This window comes from Calidris pugnax, unplaced genomic scaffold, assembly GCF_001431845.1.
Source record: "Calidris pugnax isolate Ruff unplaced genomic scaffold, ASM143184v1 scaffold5, whole genome shotgun sequence".
In the NCBI taxonomy this organism is placed as follows: domain Eukaryota; kingdom Metazoa; phylum Chordata; class Aves; order Charadriiformes; family Scolopacidae; genus Calidris; species Calidris pugnax.
This window is the reverse complement of record NW_015090814.1, coordinates 2383170-2397446: the sequence shown is the minus strand read 5'-3', so window position 1 is coordinate 2397446 and position 14277 is coordinate 2383170. Positions and strand designations below refer to the sequence as shown.

The window sequence follows — 14277 nt, the reverse complement described above, 5'->3', positions numbered from 1 at the left end:
TATTAAAAATAAATCGGAAGAAGGAGCGTGTCTCCCGGCGTTGCGCCCTCCCCGGCGAGGCCTTGCAGCCCTTCCTCGAACTACGACTCCCGACGTGCACAGCGGCCCCCCTTGCTTCCCCGCCACCGGCCAATCGCGCCTCGACAGGAACAAAGCGCGCCGCGAGTGGCGGAGAGGCTCCGGCCAATGGGATTGCGGGGTGGTAGTGGGGTGCCGGGGTCGGAGCGGGCCCTGGCGGGTGGTGCGCGTCTTGGGGGGGGCTCCGGTGCCGGCCTCTTCATCCTCCTCATCCCTCATCCTCCTCCCGCCGCTCTCGATGGGGGTCTTTTGCGACGGTACGGGGAGGGGAACGGGCCGCGTCGGGGTGGGCGGGAACGGGGAAGGGCGGGAAGGCCCTGAGAATGGGGGGGGGCGGTGGCTGAGGTCCCTCCCGGGGGGTTTCCCGTCGGTCGGTCGGTCGCTGGGGGGGTTGTGCCTCCCCGGGGGCCTTGTGGCGGCCGGGCTGTCAGCTCAGCGTGACGGGCGAGGGGTGAAGCTGCGGCCCTTCCTCTCCCGGGCCTCCCCGCTGAGGAGAAGGAACGGAAAGTGAGACCCACAGAGAGATCCGCGGGGCCTGTGTGAGGCTTTTACCTCAAAGCTGCAAGGAGGGGAAAAGAGCCGGTAGCTGGCTAACTGGTCTGCTAGGCCCCTAAATTCTAGATAACTTCTTAAAACTTTTAAAACGACTTAAATGGTTTTATTGCATTAAAAAACCCCAAAACCCTGGGGGTCCTAGTTTTCATAAAATTGGTCGTTGTGGGTAATGGAGAAGGTAAGGGCTTAAGTTGTCTCAGTTGTAGCTGAGGAGTGAGGGGGAAGGATCTGGGGAGGAGGCGAGTGTGGACTAATATGAGGAGAGTGAGGTTTGGCTTTGTGCTTTTTCAGGAGATCAGAAGGAAAAAGGCAAAAGGCAATCAGGATGGAGGGAGTTGTAGGATTCTAGGTTCTCAAGGTTCAGAACTGGAACAGAGATGGGTTAGCATCAGCTCCACAACTGGCTTGATTTCTGAATAAGTTCATCTACTAACTATGACAAATCATTAGTAATATTTAACAGAGATTTGTCTGTCTTAAATTTAGAGTTGTCTGCTTTGGAAAGATAAATTACTATTTATTGGTTGAGCTGCTGTATTTCCCGGTTGATCTTTTTTTGGACTTTTTATAGTCAAGAAAAATAGCCTGGAGTCTAATCATTGGCATGTACTTTTCACATTAGCACTCTCTTTCCTGATGGAAGGAGCAGTGACTGAGAGATTAACAGCATTTTTTATGTGAAAATGTCAGAAATTATTACAACCAAAATGCGTATTTGTGGTTTGGGTGGTTTTGGTGGGGTTTTTTTGATGAGTGTGATTAATTTGTGTTGCTGAAGGCCTATCTTCAGGAAGAAAACAACAGTATTGTACAATCTTATTTGTTTGGGAAATGACCTTAAAAGAATGTGACCGCTTACAAATTGAATTTGTTTTATTTTTATTCAGGAGGAAAATGAGAGAGCTCAAATTAACAACATATATTTACTCACGATTTCGTGCCCTATGGAAAGTTACTGGCATGAGTTGGTCCTGGCCATGCCAGGACCACAGTGGGCATTTAATAGTTTCAGAGGCACATAATCAGTTTTTTGGAGGAAACTAGTCTTTTGCACCAAAATACAGCGTTTTCTCTGAATAAACTTAGGCTTTTGTTGCCTGTGAAGTAGTTATTCCTTATTAAACAACTCTGGAATCTTGATAGTCTTAACCTAACACGTGTCTCCTTTGAAATTGATACGTTGGCTTGGACTTCGGCTGGAGCAAGGCGTGACCTTCTTTCTTTCTTGTTATTGAGAGGGCCCTACTAGTGAAAAGAAAAAAAACAAACCCAAACCCCACCCTCTAAAACTCTTTTTGCCTTCAAATCTTAACCTAACACGTGTCTCCTTTGAAATTGATACGTTGGCTTGGACTTCGGCTGGAGCAAGGCGTGACCTTCTTTCTTTCTTGTTATTGAGAGGGCCCTACTAGTGAAAAGAAAAAAAACAAACCCAAACCCCACCCTCTAAAACTTTTTGCCTTCGAATGATTATGGCATTACACTAGTTATTTGATATACAGATCCAGATTAAAATGTAATATTCCCTGTTCTTAATGTAGTCTTTTACTGGCTTTTCTGGTTCATTTTTGTGTAAAATTCTGTTATTGCTGAAGGTACTCTGAAAATACATATTTTGATTTTACATGTGTTTATACAGAAGGATGTTTATAGACTACTAGGGTGCCTTGTTGTGAGAAAACGATGGATTTCTCAGAAATATTTGTCAGTAGTGTAAAAAAAAATCAACACAAACATATTCCCTTAAAGGCTGGCTGGTCTGAAAGTACATATAGAAAACAGATCAAAATATTATTAACCAAACCTACCAGTTCTCTGCATACAAAGTTCAGATTTCTAGTTTACAGATTTCAAGATCTGCATCTTTATCAATTCCATACATGAATTTTAGTCCTTGATATATTTTTTTTAGTATTTCTACGCTTATGACAAATCACTGCCTTTGTGCTTGGGTTTTAATTGATGATAAAATTTGTGGTATTAGTAACAGAGATACTTTTTTTTTTTCAGCAGGTGTTTTGTATGCATGGTGCAGAGAAAATGAATTCTACTATGAGTGAGGAGCCCGACGCGCTCTCTGTCGTTAACCAACTCCGAGATCTAGCAGCTGACCCATTGAACAGACGGGCCATTGTTCAGGATCAAGGATGCCTGCCAGGTCTTATTCTGTTTTTGGACCATCCCAGCCCTCCAGTTGTTCATTCAGCTTTACTAGTAAGTGTTCTGGAGATAAATTCATACGTCAGTAGGTTGTTTAGTGACTTGAAACAAGTAAAAAAAAATAAAGCTTGGGTTTGTTATGTTGATATTCCAGTTGTTCATTCAGCTTTACTAGTAAGTGTCCTGGAGATGAATTTGTACGTCAGTAGGACGTTTTGTGACTTGAAACAAGTAAAAATGTTAAAAATAAAACTTGGGTTTATGTTATGTTGATATTTGTTATATGTGTTTTTTTGCAAACATATATTTCAAAAATCATTTAGCAATGACACATTATTCCAGGGGTATTTATGTTTTTTTTTGGAAGAGAATAATTTACTTTGCATTTTTCCCTAATACAGCTATTTCCCTTTTTGTGTGGAGGGAGGTAAGCACCCTTAAATCTCTTTCTTAAGATGAAGTTATGGACCTTGGTAAATACATGTGGTGTAAATAAATATACTTGGTAAATATGTGATTCAACATTCATATTGTAAAAAAATAAATAAATAGGAAATTCTATTATTCTGTATTTATAATTTGTTTTACTTTCATGGTGAATATTAGTGGAATTCTTGGAATTACTTGTGTCTCTACAGTGTCTTCAGATACTCTTCTGGGTTCAGGGAACGGGGTCCCATAATCCAGGAAACTTGTGTCCAGCTTTTAGGCTGGTTGTGCCATGGCATTTGCCAGACTGTAATGGTCTTCACTGGAAGAAATTCTTTGCTGTGAGGGTGGTGAGACACTGGAAGAGGTTGCCCAGAGAAGCTGTGGCTGCCCCATCCCTGGAGGGGTTCAAGGCCAGGCTGGATGGGGCTTGGAGCAACCTGGTCTGGTGGGAGGTGTCCCTGCCCAGGGCAGGGGGATTGGAACTGGATGATCTTTGAGGTCCCTTCCAACTCTAACCATTCTATGATTCTATGAACTTTGAGTTGAGGTTGTATTTCTTGTGAATATGTTGCATTGGTTTCCTTTCCAGTACAGTTTCCTTAGGTTGTGGTCTTAAAAGAGTGTCACAGTGTGGTTCCACAGCCCCAGGTACGATGCTGGTTGTGTTGTAAGGACATGGCACTGGGCGGGAGTGCCAGGTACGATGCTGGTTGTGTTGTAAGGACATCACACTGGGTGGGAATTGAGATAGCTCTGTTGCTCCATTTGGTGATAACCCACAGTTAAGAATGGATTAAAAATCAGGATTTAGAGGACACGATGTGATATCCCAGGACCCCGACTCCAGTCAGAAATGGATCAGTTTACTGTGAAAACATGTAAACTGCTTGTGTTCGTGAGTTCTTGAACCTCTTGGGTTCTGCAGCTTTTAATACATTTGCTGATAACTTTTAGTCTTCTTTTTTCATACTTTTCCATTCTGAAGGGTCGTTTTGTTTTTTCCAGTCATCTCACTGGTCAAAAAGGTTTTTCCTTTTGAATGGGAATCATTAAATGTAATGATTTTCCATTAAGTTTGTACCTAATAAAAGAATGTACAGCAGTGACTTTAAATTTCTTATTTTAAGTATTCTTATTATTCTGCAATTCCCATAGCTGAGATTATAAATAGTCTGTATGAATCACAGGAGTTCCCTATTTAACTACTTTGATACGTTGTCGAATCTCTTAGGAAGGTTGTCTTCCTCCCCACGTGCAGTTTCAGTTCAGTCCTTGTTTCTATCTGATCAAAAAGTGGTCTATAGTTTTCTCTAGTCTTGATTACAGGAACTCTTTACAGTACACTACAAATGCTAAAAGTTTTGAATGTTGTAAATAAAATTTAAAAAAAAAATCAGAAGTAACACAGGTGATACTGCCTTTTTTTCTCTAGTCTTGATTACAGGAACTCTTTACAGTACACTACAAATGCTAAAAGTTTTGAATGTTTTAAATAAAATTTGAAGTAACACAGGCAATACTGCTTTTTTTTTTTCCTCTTAAATTTGGACTAAAATTTTCAAAAATAGGACTCTGAAGTGAAGAAACTACATTAGCATTTCAGTTCTAAAACAGCAAAGGTGTCTTTTGTTATTAAGATTGACAACACTTGTATTTTTCTATTCAAGTATGGAGAAGATAGACCTATTGATTATGCTGAAATTACTTGTGAGCTTGAATCTAACATAGGTAAGTGTTTTGTTGAGCGGAGGCTGAGCCAAAGTCCATAATAATGATTTTCCTTATGCGTTCAGTAGACTGTGATTTAATTAGCATAAATGATCTGCCTTCTGTGAAGGTGCAGACCTTTGTGTCTCCCATGGGGGGCAAGGGAAATAGGACTTCCCAGTGTTGAAAAGTCAGGTCACTTGAGTTGTTGTGATAACTTGGTCTTTAGTCTTATTTCAGTGGAAGTTACGTTTGTATATAAAGAGTATCTGACAGATGGAGAAGAGTCTGCCTTCATTTTGATCAGAGTCATTAGCTCTAAAGAGAATGGATTTGTCTTTGTCCAACAACATTACACTCTCACTAAACTGCCTGAACAGAGACTAATAAAAATCAGAAAAAATTGTCCATCAGTTAGGATTCATTTCTTAACATGAAAGTTAGTAGTTCAGAGTTGTCTTTCAGATATTTCCCCCTAGTTGAAAAGTAAGACAATAAATGGATATACAGCATTTATAAACAGCAATTACTGACACTGATCCACATCAGGAAATAGCAAAAATCACATTCAGAGTTTTTATCGTGCCAGACAGCAGCCAGGCTTTCTCAAAAGGCAATAAAATGGTCTTGAATTTTACCTAATATGTGCTGAAGATGATTTAGGAAAAAACCCAGATAATTAGTTCTCTATCTCTGAAGGGATTAAGGAACGTGTTATTTTTAAAGCAGCTATTGAGCAGCATAGCTATTATATGTCTATATTTAAAGAAATGGTGCACTTCTAAACCTCGCTATCACAAAATCCGTTTTATAAACCGCTGTATTTGTGTATTGCAGGATTCTGCAAGTGAAGTTCTTGTACCTACATCAATAAAACTCTGATTAAAGCACGATGCACAGTACACCTTTGGAGGTTCCTTCTAAGGCAACTTTGTCAGCACTAACAATAGGGAGATGTTTTGTGAAAAGAAGGACTCACATTTTAACTGAAAAAGTTGTGATGTTGGGAAGATCATGCAAATATAGGGATGCTGACTGGGCTCAGCAATGTGAAGTTGTGCAAAGAGTCTACCCTGAAAGTCAGATAAACAAAACCTTGGGCAACAAATAAATATCAGTTCACAGTTTGGGTAATAATACCCTAAGCAGCTTGGAGCTGCTTGTGCTCTTATTCCTGCATGGAGTGAGGGATGTTGCAATTAGTCTTCACGAGCTTAGAACTGTGGTAGACTTCTTTCTGTGGGCAGTAGAAACTTGGTGGTGGTGAGTTTTCTAGTACTGGGGTAGCCCGTAGAGTTGATGGAAATGATAGTAGAAGCATAGTGTATGAAAAATGACTTCAGATCTCAGATCTCATAAATGTTTGTTGAAAGGGACTTCTGGAAGTCATTCACTTCTGCTTCCTGCTTGAATTGGGACAGTCACCAACACTCAGGTCAGTTGTAGCTTTGTCTTGTTGATTCTGCAGTCCCACTAGGTCGTCTGTTCCAGTGCTCAACTACCTTCCATAGTGAAAAAAAAATAATCTTGTGATACCTGATTTGACCTTCCCAAGCTGCAATTTGTGGCTGGCTGCTCCCCCTTGTCTGCTGCTGTAGAGGAAAGTTTGGCTTAGTCATCTTTGTGAAGGCTTTTTGAATAGTTGTTTTTATCGTGCCAGACAGCAGCCAGGCTTTCTCAAAAGGCAATAAAATGGTCTTGAATTTTACCTAATATGTGCTGAAGATGATTTAGGAAAAAACCCAGATAATTAGTTCTCTATCTCTGAAGGGATTAAGGAACGTGTTATTTTTAAAGCAGCTATTGAGCAGCATAGCTATTATATGTCTATATTTAAAGAAATGGTGCACTTCTAAACCTCGCTATCACAAAATCCGTTTTATAAACCGCTGTATTTGTGTATTGCAGGATTCTGCAAGTGAAGTTCTTGTACCTACATCAATAAAACTCTGATTAAAGCACGATGCACAGTACACCTTTGGAGGTTCCTTCTAAGGCAACTTTGTCAGCACTAACAATAGGGAGATGTTTTGTGAAAAGAAGGACTCACATTTTAACTGAAAAAGTTGTGATGTTGGGAAGATCATGCAAATATAGGGATGCTGACTGGGCTCAGCAATGTGAAGTTGTGCAAAGAGTCTACCCTGAAAGTCAGATAAACAAAACCTTGGGCAACAAATAAATATCAGTTCACAGTTTGGGTAATAATACCCTAAGCAGCTTGGAGCTGCTTGTGCTCTTATTCCTGCATGGAGTGAGGGATGTTGCAATTAGTCTTCACGAGCTTAGAACTGTGGTAGACTTCTTTCTGTGGGCAGTAGAAACTTGGTGGTGGTGAGTTTTCTAGTACTGGGGTAGCCCGTAGAGTTGATGGAAATGATAGTAGAAGCATAGTGTATGAAAAATGACTTCAGATCTCAGATCTCATAAATGTTTGTTGAAAGGGACTTCTGGAAGTCATTCACTTCTGCTTCCTGCTTGAATTGGGACAGTCACCAACACTCAGGTCAGTTGTAGCTTTGTCTTGTTGATTCTGCAGTCCCACTAGGTCGTCTGTTCCAGTGCTCAACTACCTTCCATAGTAGAAAAAAAATAATCTTGTGATACCTGATTTGAACTTCCCAAGCTGCAATTTGTGGCTGGCTGCTCCCCCTTGTCTGCTGCTGTAGAGGAAGGTTTGGCTTAGTCATCTTTGTGAAGGCTTTTTGAATAGTTGTAGGCAGTTGTTAGTTGTCCCTTAGACTCCCTTAGCTGGTGTAAACCAACCCAGCCTCTCAACCTTTCCCCATAGATTAGATATTCTGTGCTTTCTTTGTATTTATGAGAATAAAATAATTTTTAATGCTCGCCGTAGGTGATAACACTCTTCATCTTCTCGCTAGAACTCACGTTGTGACTGTTTTGCAGATGTGCACTAATAAAAATGAGTGATAATGCACTGGAAGTGTTGCTGATTTGCTGTGGTCTTCTTCCTTCCAGGCTCTTCGCTATTTGGCCGAGTGCCGCGCCAACAGAGAAAAGATGAAAAGCGAATTGGGTATGATGCTCAGCTTGCAGAATGTAATACAAAAGTAAGTTTATGATGGGTTGGTCATTCCAAAGACTGTGCAAGACATTCTGATGCAAAGTAAAAGCTTGACTCTGACTTCATATAGCAACTTTTTAATACTGCTTTATTCCTCTTTGAAGTTCCGTGGTTTTCATTTTGTAGTACAGCAAAGTATTTAGACCTTTGTCTACAAGAAAAATTCATTTGAAACTCATTTACCAAACAACAGACTTCTTGCTCTTGCTACAGATAACTCATTTTATTTCTTCCCTTTAGGTTCTCTTATAATCCTTCTCATCGTTGTATAAGGGTGCCTTGCACTAAAGCATTTGATGAAATTGTTTGGCATCTGGGATGTTTATTGTTTGAATCCCACCTCTGGGAAGGGAAATTGTACATGCAATATCTTTGTTTTGCTGAATTTTTGAAGGCATGTATCTGCAGTTCTGGGTGAGGGAACATCTTGCAGGTGGAGCAGTAGCTAGTGAGGCTTGTAGTGGTCTCTAATTTCTTTGTACAATGTCTCAGCTGGGTTATGTCTCTTAAAATTTGTGACTGGGATTTTGTTAAGATTGCTGAGCATTGAGTCTTGAATACTGGAAGATGTATGGATATATGCATGCTGGAGTAGGTGCACATGTGCACTTATCAATGGAAATTAGTGTGATGAACTAAGATGAGTCGTTATTAGAAAGAAAAAAAATCAACCTCCTTCAAAGATCAGTCTGTCATAGCAAAAAACTTAATTTGCCATCAAATTATCAAAAGGTGATTATTTTATGTAGAGTGTGATAGCATTCTGGTTAACTGGACATTTCAGATGTGAAGGACTGTTCTGTGAGGGAGGAGAAAAATCAGGCTGCTGCACTGAGATGTGTCTCAGATAAATGTTCAAAACAATTACTTAGAAAAGGATGAAACAGAAGCAAAATTCTGTGTTAAAGATTCAAGTGGAAAGCTGTTGAATCTTTAATATGTTAGTTGAATCTGTAATGGATCACTTGTGGTATATGTTACAACTTTCTTTTACCCAAGGCAAGACTTTGCTAATTCCTTCATCCTGTAACCCCTCCAGTTCTTCGTGGTGCACCATTTGTTGTTGTGTCTCTCTTTCTTTGACACTGCTTATCTGAAACTATGAACCTCAAGAATTGGGGGGGAAATTCTGGTCTGTTCACAAGTCCTGGGAGCTAAGATTAAAACTGTTTACCTTCAAGGACTTCATTAATTCTACTGTAACTAACAAGATTATGTCTTGGCATGAAAGTCAGCATTATGCCTAAATATCATCTTGTTATTCACCAGTTACCCAAAACGTGAGGATTTAAAACAAATGTCTTTAATAGGTCAATGAACTAAATGAGTAGAATTCAGAAGTGAATAGGTTTTTTTTGTTGTGGTTTTTTTTTGGCATAATGTAATAATTATAACTTTTAAAATGATAGGTGTTTTTAGCAGGATGCGTGGGGGAAAATAGAATTAAGTCTTAGGGTAGTCGCCTTTCTTAAGGATGAGTATAACTAAGCTAAAATATACAGAGTTGTTTGCTTGCTACTTTTATAATATCAGTAAGAACTGAAATGTTTAGGTAATAACAGAAGTATGTGTTTCATAAGAATTTACTTTAGGTATAGATTATGAGTCTATTTAGAGCACAGAGACATCCCTAAGAAGTTGTTGAAAGGGGAATAGTAGTTTATTATCAATCTCTGCAGCTCACAAATATTACTCAGGAAACAGTCATAATTAAAATTTTTGTTTAAAGAATATTATGGAAATCTCTTCAACAACCTTTCTTTTATTTTTCTGCATTTCAATTTCAAGGACCAAAAGAGTGTGAAGTTCAGAAACGTGCCCAAAAGGAGAGATAAGTTAGTAAAAACTGGAAATCTCGTAGGTGTTCTTTTTTTCTAGAAGGCTCTTTGGCAGGAGTAAGAACATACATTTGATTTGTATGCTTGTAACATTTGGAAAGTGTGATATCATGAAAATTTAAATAACATAGCATCTTCAAACACAAGACTTTGTCATGTGCTTGTCAGGATTTTAGGCTTTAACGTTGACAGGAAATGCTGAAGCTAAGTTTTGTGTTGCCTGCAGAAATATGGAGAAAGATGGTAGGAAAGTGCTGAGAAGATAGATGTAGAATTATTTTTGTCACAAAAAAACCAATGGTTTGGGGTTGTGTTTTTTTGTTAGAAAGTCCGTAGGGGAGAAAACAAGGTCTCTACCTTTTTCAGATTTGCTTTACAAAAAGAAGATTCTGGCTCTTAATGTGATTTCAGTTTAGCAGAAGATATTGTAGTCCTTTGAACTGAAACTAAACATTAATAAATGCAGTAATAAATGCTTTTGTCTAAACGATTTCGTGCTGTGCATTCCAGTGTACTTTCCAGAATCTGTGCATCTAACTCATCTAATCTAAAATCTTTTGAGGATTTCCACAGTTTCATTTGGGGTTTAGATACGGGAGGGTTTTTTGATGTGCTATAAAAATATCAACAAATCATACAAAGAGATATGAACCTCTGTCAGGATTCTGCTTTTCCAGTTAGTGCCCAGTTCCTTCAAGCAAGACGGAACCCAGCATCTTCTGGACCAGAAGATGCAATCGGTGGCTTTTTGCTCTTGACAGGTTAAGCGTGGCCTGTGGTCTGAATCTTTTCCTTCCATCAAGGATTTTGTAACTTGCTGTTCTCTTTCACTGATTTCTGACTTAACTAAACGATATCCCTCTCCCTGTTCGTGGATCCCTGGATCATGACAAACTGTGTTGTGCCACTAGTAAAGCTCTGTTATGGCTTTTCAAGCGATGAAAGGGAGCTCGTGCCCACAGAGGAGAGTTGCAAACTGAGTGTTTGTCCTATTTCAGACTTGAGTTGATGTTCAGCAGCGCTGAACAGAGGCTGTGCTTAAGAAGTCAAAGAGTTTGTTTAGAATTCCAGCTCTCTCTTGCATTTCGTTAGGTGAATCCTGAAACGTGGGGGCTTTGCTCATCATGTGAGAGTCTTTTTATAGGCCTTGAAGGTCTCTATTAAATACCTCACGTTCAGATGTGGAATTTCTTCTTGTAACCAGTCTGACAGATCGTCAGGTGGTCGATCCCATCAACTGGGAAAGATTTGGAGTTGGTTTGCTACTTATGATCTCTTGTGATAGTAGATAAGAGCCTCAGGCACAGGCCAAAATCTTTGTGTTGCAATTAATACACAACCAATGGAAGAAGAATATAGCACTTGTTTAAACTCATTATTGTGAAGGCAAAGTGCTATTTCCTTCGAAAGACTACCGAAGATGAGAGTTGAAGTTGAGTGCCAACTGTTTATCCAGTGATAAGCAGTAAATTGTACTGCATCACAGAAAATAGATAGGACATGTTTGAGAGACATCCACATTTAACTGTAGTTCTTTGAGGTACCTTCACGTCTCATTTAGTGACTTAAGAGTTCCCTAGTATTATCTGATCAGCTTTGGTATTTGTTTATAATAAGCATTATAGTTCCATTCGTGAAAATCATTTTGCTGCTTAAAATGGATGTTTGTCTGACTCCTTAGATAATACTACATTTCAGCTAAGGAACAAAGGATAAGTTTTGTGTTCACTGTGACAGTGATTTTCAAGATGTATGAACACTAGTTTTTGTTAACAGAAGAGTAACAGATTTTAGAGACTGGAACTTGCAGGCTCTAGAGCAGAAATATGAAATGTCAGCTCTGAGGAGTACAGAACAAAAACTTGAAGGCAGTGAGTTCTTTATATATTTAGGAATTTTTTTTTCAGACTGAACTTGATTTGGAACATGTATGACTTTCTGAGATACTTCATGTGAAAGGCTTTATACACTTCCACATTTTCTAGGACGTATGAGAAGCTGTTCGAGTTTTATGGAATACTTCAAAATGTTTTTCAAATAGAAAAATTTCTGTTGCCCTATTCTCTATGTGCTATTTTTTTCCTTAGCGGGGGAGACTTCTTGTTTGTTCATCCACATCTGCTTATCTTTAAGTGAAGCTTGATGCATCTTTCCATGTTATAAATGAAGAGTAGTAACTGTGTTTGACAGAAATCAGATCTTTAAAATCCCTACCTGCAGGTTTCCAAACTTTTTCTTTTTTTTTTTATGGCTGATACTGCTTTACTGCTATCACAAAAATGTTGCATCCCTTGCCAGGTGATGGAGTACCCGTGAGTGTGTGTGTAGAAGTGTTTGTGTAAATAGATAAAAGGAGAGGAGAATTTGAGGCTCCTTGGAGAATAGCATTTCATTGTATTCCCACAGTCATCAGCAGTTAGTTAATATTGAAAACTGGTTTAGTTGCTGGCTTTATGAATTGTATGGAGGACTTAATGTGTCCGTATGGACTTTATAAAATGTTATTAGCAGCTCCTAGAATTAAAATTAATTAGGATTTATAGCCTACAAGGAAATATACTAATTTGTGTTCGGTGTGAAAGTGACTTTTGATGGACAGTAAAGGTCAAAGTTCGTAATTTTTCATAATCTTTATGAGCAGCATAATGGTACTGTTTAAATATAACTAACATGTATTTAAAAAAAAAAAACTGATGAAGAGTCAATATACTAAATAGCTCTTATTATAGAACGGCAAATTACTGAGAGTAAAATTCCAATTACTTAGCTAAAAGAGCTTCTCAAGATAGTCTTCCTTTGCCAGGGTGTCAGATTTAACAAGCTGAACTAAATCCAGTGCATTAATCAGCTCTTCCAATTTATTACTTGCCTAAGAAGATTAGGGCAATTAATATGTGTTTAATTAGAGTCCCTTGCAGGTCTGGTAAAATACATGCAGTCTATAATTGCTAACTTCTTCCTCAATTTTAATTTTTGGTAGTCTTAATTACCTATACTTCTTGAAAATTTAATTATTTGTTGAAGCCAGCAAAATTTAAATTTACGATGTCTGACAATAAAAAAAAAAAAAAGCCAAGTATTTCAGGTAGTATTTGCTGAAATTAAAATAGTAGGGATGTAACATTACAGTAGTTTTATCATTTCTGCTTTGTGACACTTCTTTTTTTCTTTTGTGAGAAAGGAGGTATGGTTGGGGGAAGACGGGGCAAAGGCCACGTATTAATTAGCAAGAAAGCAAACTAGATTTTTAAAGGGATATCTGATGATGAAGGGGACGTTGCCATATCATAACTGGCTTCAAGATAACACTGTGTGAGAAATTACAGCTGAAACATTCTGTAGACTTTTCATATTTATACTGTTGATTGGAATCCTTAAATTCTCGTCTGTGAAGGAGAAGGAAATAGCTTTTTACAGACTGTAGAGATTTCATTTTTCTATACTTGAATCTCAGTGATGTTTCATTTTCAGTGGCCAGTCCAGCCCAAACCTCGACAGTTATCCTTGGTATGTAGGGTGGTTTTTTTTACCCATTAAAATTGAGAAATAGTTGAGATTGGGTAACAGGAAGCTTGATTCTGTTGCATGATTATTTTTGGACTCCACCATACTTGTGATTCTGTACTGAGAAGTTGTATTTTTGGAGAAAAACATGCTTATCCTATGTATTAAATATTCCTGTGAGCAGGAGGTTCCTAAATCTTTAATTTACAAATTGCAGTGTATCACCTGGAGCAAGAGCAATGCACGTGTCTCTCTGTCTATTCCATGTTAACTTTACTGGCTTTTCCTTTCCAGTTCTTTCCCAAGCCTCCTTGTTTTACCCACTTGGTTACATTTTTGTCTATTAGAAGGTAAGTGCTTTTAGAAAATTATGCTGTTGGTGGCTGGTGCATCTTCTTTTTTTTGGGCTGTGAGGCTCCACTCTATTCAGTGCTTGTTAATAATAGATGGTCACAGCAGGGAGACGCCTGCAGGCTGGTTTATTCAGCATTGTTAAGCAAAGTGGCTTAACTCAAACCATTCTATGATTCTATGAATATCTTTGTCTCCCACCCCTAGTTTCTTTAAGGAACATTCATATTGTATATTTTGTTTATCTTACAAGTTTCAGAAATAAATTGGGTTTCGAAGTTATTTTTCAAAAAGCATCCTATGCCAAAAATAACCCCACAACAGTGAAATATTAGGAAATATAGGAAACATCAGTATGTTTTCTTTGAATAGACCATGTTATTTGTTTTAAGTGACTGAATGCTCCCTTTGCCTGTCAAACAGCTTCCTGGTATTTGGAGAGGATGATATATAGGAAGGAGTGGAGGGGCAGGGGAGAGATTGGATTCAATGCTGTGGGCTCCCTAGATCACCAGGGCATATATTCAGTAAAAATCCTGGCTCTTTTTGCTTGTGGGTCATGGCAAA

At 38.7% G+C, this 14277-nt stretch overlaps 1 protein-coding gene across 2 annotated transcripts in view; it reads left to right on the top strand.

Moving 5' to 3' along the window:
- The first annotated feature begins 328 nt into the window (after positions 1 to 328).
- ARMC1 (armadillo repeat containing 1) overlaps positions 329 to 14277 on the top strand; it is a 32433-nt gene continuing 18484 nt past the window's right edge. The window contains exons 1-3 of one of the 2 annotated variants that reach the window (XM_014939651.1): positions 329 to 335; positions 2647 to 2847; positions 7912 to 8003. In XM_014939651.1, the coding sequence (XP_014795137.1) occupies positions 2656 to 2847; positions 7912 to 8003 (284 nt within the window). In that variant the 5' untranslated portion in view covers positions 329 to 335; positions 2647 to 2655. Of the gene's footprint in view, positions 336 to 2643; positions 2848 to 7911; positions 8004 to 14277 lie in introns of both variants that reach the window. The other variant, XM_014939650.1, reaches the window with a different exon arrangement.